This window comes from Cavia porcellus, unplaced genomic scaffold (genome assembly GCF_034190915.1).
Source record: "Cavia porcellus strain 051 isolate PalLab524CR breed Dunkin Hartley unplaced genomic scaffold, mCavPor4.1 scaffold_17, whole genome shotgun sequence".
NCBI lineage: Eukaryota > Metazoa > Chordata > Mammalia > Rodentia > Caviidae > Cavia > Cavia porcellus.
This window is the reverse complement of record NW_026947500.1, coordinates 70,209,661-70,218,007: the sequence shown is the minus strand read 5'-3', so window position 1 is coordinate 70,218,007 and position 8,347 is coordinate 70,209,661. Positions and strand designations below refer to the sequence as shown.

The window sequence follows — 8,347 nt, the reverse complement described above, 5'->3', positions numbered from 1 at the left end:
GAGAGAGAGAGAGCGCTGCACAGCAGGGCTCACGCAGTCAGGGAGCACCGGGATCAACAGGTGCCCCCTCCCAGCTGGCTGCGATCCTCCTGCCTCAGCCTCCTGACTGCTGGGATGAAGGTGGGGGCCCCCACTCCCCGCTCTCTCACTATTCAGCAGACACCGGTTAGGCACCTACTGTGTCCCCGCAGTGCCCACCACACACGCTGGCTGGTTCGGAAACAGAGCAGTAAATCACATTTGTCAGGAGCGATTAGATGGCAGGGACGAGGAGGGGCAAATGTTGGAACCAGGGGGCGGGACGAGCCAGACCCTCCTCATCTGGGGAGCAGGAGGCTTCTCCGGGCGACCCTGTCTGCTCCCGCCCCTCCTCCACGCGCCTGGGCCCCGAGTGGAAGCCAGCTTTGGGGAGGGGCCTGCGCCCGGAGCCGGGGTAGGGGGCTGGCGAGACAGCAAGGGGCCAACTACTGAGGCCCCTTCGGGTGAGCCCTCCTGACCTGCGCTGACCGGGTCCTGCACCGCCGGGCGCACTTGTGGTGCAATCTTGGGGGGCTCGGTAGAGAGAGGACGGACAGTGGGGAGTGACCACCGCTGTAGACGCCAGCCTGGCCCCGCGTTGGGGGTGCGCAGTGGGAGGTGGCTCGGATCCAGCCGGCCACGCCTGCGGACCCCTCCCACTCCCTGGCCTCCGGTCCTCCCACCGCGACGGGCCGGCCCGGGAGCGCAGCCCAGGCCCGGAGGGGGAAGCCGCGGGCTCACCGGTGCCAGTCGCCGCCGGCTCGCTCTCCGGTGCCGCGGCGGGTGGCACAGGCTGGCAGCCAAGGGCTGTGTTCTCGGGCCCCGGGGGTGGGCACCACCGGGCACCGCCCCTCGCTTGCCAGCCCCAGCCCCGCCCCCGAGAGCCTGCTAGGCTCGGGGCAGCAGCACCGCCAGGGCGCACGGTGGGGGCACACGGTGAGTATCCCGCTCGGGCCTCTGAGGGTTTGGGGCGCTCTCTGGCGTGGGGAGGTGTTGGGCTGGCGAGGTAGCAGGCGGGGAAGGCCCAGCGATCTTGCTGGGGGGCGTCCCCATCGTCTCCCCAGACCTCCAGGAAAGCAGGCAGAGGTTTCCCCAGGGAGGTGTAGGGTCCCGGGCCTCACTCTCTCTAAGTGGAGCTACTACAGTGTTTCTAAATCTGTGCAGGGTGAGGGGGCTGCGGATAAGACCCCCGGGTGTATCCCCATCTCACAGCCGCCAGCCTCTGGCTCTGTGTTTGGCGTCTTCTGGTCTCTGCGCCACAGAGCCGACAACCTCCAGTCTGCCCAGTGTGTGGGTCCCAGTGTGTGACTGAAGCCATCTGGAGTCCTTGTGTTCCTTCCCCTCCCAAATCTGAAGTGGGACCCGAAGGACAGGAAAGCCATTTCTCAAAAGAGCTTCTTTTAAACCAAGCGTGGTGTGCACACCTGTAATCCCAGCCTTGGGAGGCTGAGGCAGGAGGATGGCTGAAAGTTTGAAGCCAGCATAGGCTACATAGTGAGTTCAAGACCAGCCTGGACTCCATAGGAAGCCCATGTCTGGCAAAAGAAAAGTTTTTCTTTTGAGCCTCAATTTCCTCCTCTGTGAACTGGGACTAAGGGGGTGATTGCCAAGAGGATTACAGAGCTGCATCCCAAGTGGGAAGCGTTATTATGCTGTAATGACACGCGTGTTCCTATGTGAAAAGCTGCCAGGGCTCCTGTCTGCTGTCCTGGGGCCCTTCCTCTGTCACACGGGTGGGGGGCTATAGCTTCAGAACAGGGGGTTTTGCCAGGATGAAGAGTTTTTTAGTAGGAGGAAACTCAGAGTTCAGCAAGTGGTGTGGGGTGTGGGGCCCAGGGCCCCAGGATGGGTGTGGGTGGAGGTTGTGAAATTGTGGCCTGTGCCACTGAGCATGAGCGCATGTGGGCCTCTGTGTGACGGAATGATCGCTGCTGTGCATTTCTGTCTAAGTCTCTATCCCTGTATTTCATCTGTTATTTTTGCAGTGCTGGGCATTGAGGCCAGGCCTCTCCACCGAGCTGCATTCCCAGCTCTGTGTACACTGAGACAGGGTCTTGCTGAGTGGCTAAGTTGCTCAAACTTGTGATCCTCGACCCTCAGCCTCTCAGAGTGCTGGGAAAGCAGGCCTGAGTCCCCGTGTCCTGCACATGTATGGTCATTGTGTCTTCCTGTGTTTCAGGAGTGTGTGATTGTGTGTTTTGCACTTTTCATCTGCATGTGTATGCGTGCCCATGTTACTCTGTGTGTGTGTGTGTGTGTGTGTGTGTGTGTGTGTGTGTGTTTAGAACCCAGGGCCTTTGCACTGAGCTCTCAGCCCTTTATTTTTGTCTCTTTTTTAATCAGTACCAGGTATTGAACTCACAACCACCTGCTTGCAAGGCAGATGCTTATGCCGCTGAGCTAAATTCCCAGCCCCATTATAATTTTAGGTGGTTTGGTTGTTTTTTTGGCCTCTTTGAGACAGGGTCTCGCTATGCAGCTCAGGCTGGCCTTGAGCTCACTTTCTAGCCCAGGCTGGTCTCATACTAACAACCATCCTCCTGCCTCAGCCTCCTGAGTGCTGGGATTACAGGCGTGAGCCACCACGCCCAACTCCCCAGCCCTTTTTAATTTTTTTTTTTTTTTATTTTGAGATTGCCTCTCACCAAGCTGTTACTATGTCACCACCGAGCTGGACATCGCAGTCCTCCTGCCCCAGCCGGGCTCGACCCCCACACCTGGCTCAGCGTTTCTGTTTACAGCAAGGCATGCCACTCTGTCCCATCCGGATACTGTGCGCGCGCCTGCCCGTGTCCTGTGCACCCTGAACTTCCCTGTGCCCCGACCGGTGTGCTCGCGCGGGGGAAGGGGTGCAGTGCGCGGGGCTCGGGCTCCTCAGCCCGGCCCACCCTCCACACGCCCCGGGACAGTACCGTGGGAACCTCCGGCTGACGGACTCCTTATCCTTTCCGCAGCCTCGCGGCGGCAGCCCATGGAGCCGGGGCTGCTGCGGCCGGCGCCGGTGAGCGAGGTGCTGGTGCTCCATTATAACTACACGGGCAAGCTGCGCGGGGCGCGCTACCAGCCGGGCGCGGGGCTGCGCGCGGACGCCGCCGTGTGCCTGGCCGTGTGCGCGCTCATCGTGCTGGAGAACCTGGCCGTGCTGCTGGTGCTGGCGCGCCACCCGCGCTTCCACGCGCCCATGTTCCTGCTGCTTGGCAGCCTCACGCTCTCCGACCTGCTGGCCGGCGCCGCCTACGCCACCAACATCCTGCTGTCCGGGCCGCTCACGCTGCGACTGTCGCCGGCGCTCTGGTTCGCGCGCGAGGGCGGCGTCTTCGTGGCGCTCGCCGCGTCCGTGCTGAGCCTCCTGGCCATCGCGCTCGAGCGCCACCTCACCATGGCGCGCCGGGGACCCGCGCCCGCGGCCAGTCGGGGGCGCACGCTGGCGCTGGCGGCCGCCGCCTGGGGGGCGTCACTGGTGCTGGGGCTGCTGCCCGCGCTGGGCTGGAACTGCCTGGGCCGCCTGGAGGCCTGCTCCACCGTGCTGCCGCTCTACGCCAAGGCCTACGTGCTCTTCTGCGTGCTGGTCTTCGTGGGCGCCCTGGGCGCCATCTGCGCGCTCTACGCGCGCATCTACTGCCGGGTGCGCGCCAACGCTCGGCGCCTGCGCGCGCGCCCCGGGACCGCCAAGACCCGCTCCGGCAGGGGGGGCGCCACCCGCAGGCGTCGCACCCCGCGCTCCCTGGCGCTGCTGCGCACGCTCAGCGTGGTGCTCCTGGCCTTCGTGGCCTGCTGGGGACCCCTGTTCCTCCTGCTCCTCTTCGACGTGGCGTGTCCCGCGCGGGCCTGCCCAGTGCTCCTGCAGGCCGACCCCTTCCTGGGCCTCGCCATGGCCAACTCGCTGCTCAACCCCATCATCTACACCTTCACCAACCGCGACCTGCGCCACGCGCTCCTGCAGCTGCTCTGCTGTGGCCGCCGCCCCTGTGGCCCACGCCCTGCCGGCTTCCAGCCCTCGGGGAGCGCGGCGGGGACCTCCGGGGGCAGGCAACGCTGTCTGTCCCCCGGCCTGGACCTCAGCTCCAGCCGCTCTGAGCACTCCTCGCGCCAGGGTGATGCCCCGGACACCAGTGGCTCCTCGGGCAGCCCCGGTGCGGCCACGGCTGCCGGGACCCTGGTGTCTGGCCCCGCTGCCGACTGACCCCCACTGCCCTTCCCAAGAGCTATTCTGAAGACGTTTACTTTTTTAAATAAAAAATTTGTAGGAAAGATAGGTGCAAATGACAGAAAAAGAAAAGACACAGGGAAATGTAAACCCCAGAACAGCAAAAAACAAACAAACAAAAATGCCTGAGCCAGTCCTGCCGGTGCATACCAATAATTCCAGCACTTGTGAGGCTGAGGCAGGAGGAGCACAAGTTTGAGGCCAGCATGGGGTACAAAAAAAGCTGGAGGCCAGGATGAGAACCACGTTGTGAGATCCAGCCTCAAACATCAAAAATTGCTTGCCTTCATGGAACTGACATTCTAGAGGGACACAGACAAACTGCAGTGATACAATAAGTGACAACTCAGGCAGGAGACGGTACAGAGGAAGTGACATGTGATGTGGGCTGAGATAAGTGGTGCTGGGAACACGTGAGCCAAAGCATTTCAGGATGAGGATTCGGCAAGTGCAAAGGCCCTGGGGTAGGGATATCCTCGTGGGTCCCACAAATGGAAGGTCTTGGCTACAACCGTGAGTTGGAGAAAGAATGAGACCTGTCAAGGACAGATGACATGACAGGGTTGACAAAGGCATATTGCATGGGAGTCAGAAGACAACGGGGACAGCACAAGCCCAGAGGAGTCATGATGAAGACCTCTGATATGCTCAGACCATCGGGGTTCTAGATGCTTTGGAGCCTGCAGATGGAAATGAAGAATACTTTGTAAGCACGAACAAAATGACTTCCTAAGAGGATGCTAGGAGACTCAGGTCTTAACAACAAGCTTCTATCTGTTTTAATTTTTTGCAGTCCTGGAGATGGGACCCAAGGGCTTCACACTGAGCTACATCCCCCTCCCCCTTTATTTCTTATTTTGAGACGGAGTCTTGCTAAGTTACCCAGACTGGGCTCAAACACGAGATCCTTCTGCCTCAGCCTCCCACAGTGCTGGGATCTCAGGGACTGTGGGCTGGGGCCGTGCTCCATGGTCGATGCTTGCTTGTGCAGCAAATATGAGGCCTTGGGTTCCAAATTCTTTGAGTGTGGTGTGGGATCCTTTTTTTTTTTTTTTTTTTTTTTTTGGTACCAGGAATTGAACTCAAAACCTCACACTTGCCAGGCAGGCACTGGTGCCACTGAGCTAAATCCCCAGCCCTGATCCTTTATTTTAAAAATATAAATATAATAAAATAACTAGAGTTATTACCATTTATTGTACTTGGCTAGATCCCTGCACTGAGCTAGATCTGGAATTATGATTATTTTATCACTCTTTTATTATTATTGTTTTGGGTACCAGGGATCAAACTCAGGACCTCATGCTTACCAAACAGGTGCTTGTGCCACTAAGCTACATCCCTGACTTGTTTTGTTTTGTTTTGTTTTTTGAGACAGGGTCTCACTGTGCAGCTCAGGCTCACCTTGAACTCACTTTGTAACCCAGTCTGCCCTCAAAGTCACAGCAATCCTCCTGCCTCAGCCTCCAGAGGGCTCAATTACAAGCCTGTGCTACCACACTCGGTGTTTTTAACGTTGGAGAACAGGGGTTCCCATTACTTTTAGGGGCCAGAACCACTGACGGTGGGTCCCCTCAGCCCAGGACCAGCCCAGGCTGTCTGGTCCTGCAGGCAGGACCAGCTCAACCCTCCCTCCAGCGGGGGTCGCATTCTTGCTCGGGAGTGATACCAAGGTTCCATTTGTGCCCATAAAAGGCTCCAGGCGCGCTGGTCGGGGCCCCCTGCGGGTCCCCAGACACATTCCTGAGCGCAGCGGGGCAGAGCAGGCGGGGCGGGGGGCGTCTGACTGGGTTCGGGCTGCGGCGCGCCACCTGCTGGGAGACCTTGGAACTGCAGGCAGCCTTGGAGGCCGTTAGGCTGGATCTGGGGGCGCATCGCTGACCGCCACTGAGGGGCGCCGCATGCCATGCGCATGCGCATGGTAAACCAGTCTATTTCAGGAACAAAGGTGCACTGGAGCCTACCGCTGGGGGTCGCTCCCGGGGTCCCCTGTCCCCAGCCTATTTGATCTCCCGGGGGTACCCAAGGCCTCCCCAAGCCTCCTCTGCTGATGAGATTGTTGGCCACATAATGGTAGGGGATCTGTAGATTTGTCTTCCAGTTAAATCTTTAAAAAAGCACCTAGTTCTCCTTTCTGGTCACCATTACTGGCGGGATTCCTGGGGATGTTCCAGAACTATTTTGTATATAAATGAACTGCAGAGTAACCTTTTGTTTCTATTGAGACAAGGTCTCAGCATGTACCCCAGGCTGGCCTCTAGCTCACAGTGATCCTCCTGCCTCAGCTTCTACTGTGCTGAGATTACGGGCATGCATACCTGACTTTCTTTTTCTTTTTTGTCTTTTGGAGACCGGGTCTCACTAAGCAGTTCAGGCTGGTCTTGAGCTCACTTTGTAGCCCAGGCTGGTCTTGAACTTGCAAAGATCCCCCCATCTCAGCCTCCAGAATGCTGGGATTACAGGTGTGAGCCACCACGCCAGGCTTTTTTTTTTTTTTTTAATCTGTATGGGGATCGAACTCAGGACCGCCTGCTTGCAAGGCAGGTGCTTATGCCACTGAGCTAAATCCCCAGGCCCCCCCCCCCGTTTTTTTGAGACAAGTTCTAAGTTGTTAAATTGCCCAGGTTGGGTTCAAACTAGTAACCCTCTTGACTCAGCCTCCTCAGTGCTGGGATTACATACAGGTGTGCACCACAGCAGTTCATCCACACATTTTTTTTAATGTTATTTCACGGGCCTCGATACATGGCCCAGGCTGGCCCCAAAGTTCTTCAGCTCAAGGGATCCTCCTGCCTCAGCCCTCGAAGTAGCTGGGATCTCCAGCCGCGCACCCTCACCCTTCACACGCATTCATATCACCTTGCTGCCTTAGCTTAGGCTGGAGTCACCGCAACCTCACGACTTAAATGGCAGGCATTAGATTCCTACTGTTCTGGCCGTTTGGAAGTCCATGGTGGCTTGGGTTTCCCTGACAGCACCCTCTTTGGCTTCCATTGTGTCCCTCCAGCTGGCAAAGACAGCAAGATCTCTGCTGGTCTATTTTTAGAAGGGCATTGATCCCTTCCAGGGGTACCATCCTCAGGGCCTCAGATAAACGTGGCTACATCTCTGAACACCATCTCTCTGCGGGTCCAGTCTACAACTCTTGTTATTCTCTACATTTAAATGGTATGCAGGTAGCCGGGTGTGGTGGCACATGCCTGTCATCACCCCGGAGGCTGAGGCAGGAGGATTGCTGACAGTTCGAGGCTAGCCTGGGCTACAGAGTGAGACCCTGTCTCAAAAAAAAAAAAAAAAAGTGCTGAGTGCAAAGGCCCCCAGTTCAATTCCCAATACCCCCAAAATAAACTGAAAGAAATTCTTAGTTATTTCATAATTGGTTATTTGAGACACGGTATTAGTATGCAGTCCAGATTGGCCTTAAAAACCACCATGCCTTAAAATCACTGGCCTTGAAATCACCATGCGCCCCTGGCTGACCCCAAACTCCGTGCAATCCTCCTGCCTCAGCCCCCTGAGTGCCTGGACGACAGGTGTGCACCACCAACCTGGTTGGATTCTGTCCTTTCTGCAAAGAGGGCAAATTCCACCCCAACTCCTTGGCTAGTTTTTTTTTTTTTTTTTACCCCAGACTCTAAACCCGGACCCTGAGCTCGTCAAACGCACCCTGAAGGCCTCAGAAACTTTTTTTTAAAAAAAATATTGTCCATGTATTATTCGCTTACTTTTCATTTAGATGGACTCCTAAAATAAATTTTAAAGCCGGGCGTGGTGGTGCACGTCTGTGATCCACCACTGGGGGAGGCTGAAGCAGGAGGATCGCCGCGAGTTCAAGGCCAGCGTGGCTACACAGCGAGGTGCTATGTCCACAAACAAAACGTAACTAAGAAGTCCAGCTGGGTCCTTGGGAGGCTGGACCGCGAGCCCTGCGCTGTGCAAAGCCAAACTCAGTTGGTCGCGACGTCCCGGGACGAAGCCAGGCAGATGGGGGCAGAGGGGACACGCGAAGGCGCCCTGCCCGCACCTGGGCAGGGCGGGAGCCTCCCGTCCTCGGCTGCCGCCGCGCCCTTCCCGCCTTCTCCCCGCCTCCTCCTCGCGCGTCCCCCACCCGACGGCGCCACC

The 8,347-nt window shown here is 57.8% G+C and overlaps 1 protein-coding gene across 2 annotated transcripts; it reads left to right on the top strand.

Annotated features, from left to right (window-relative positions):
- The first annotated feature begins 372 nt into the window (after positions 1–372).
- S1pr5 (sphingosine-1-phosphate receptor 5) lies at positions 373–5,417 on the top strand. Of its 2 annotated transcripts, none has more exons than XM_063228658.1 (2): positions 373–954; positions 2,973–5,417. In XM_063228658.1, the coding sequence occupies exon 2, from the start codon at positions 2,990–2,992 to the stop codon at positions 4,199–4,201; it is 1,212 nt and encodes a 403-aa protein (XP_063084728.1). In that variant the 5' UTR covers positions 373–954; positions 2,973–2,989; the 3' UTR covers positions 4,202–5,417. The 2 variants fall into 2 exon arrangements, with proteins under 2 accessions (XP_063084728.1, XP_063084727.1); XM_063228657.1 differs by having other exon boundaries at positions 596–954; positions 2,652–5,417.
- The last annotated feature ends 2,930 nt before the right edge of the window (positions 5,418–8,347 follow it).

Excerpts from the sequence above, each read along its gene's own strand:
- S1pr5 (XM_063228658.1), top strand. The coding sequence starts at position 2,990 with ATGGAGCCGGGGCTGCTGCGGCCGGCGCCGGTGAGCGAGGTGCTGGTG.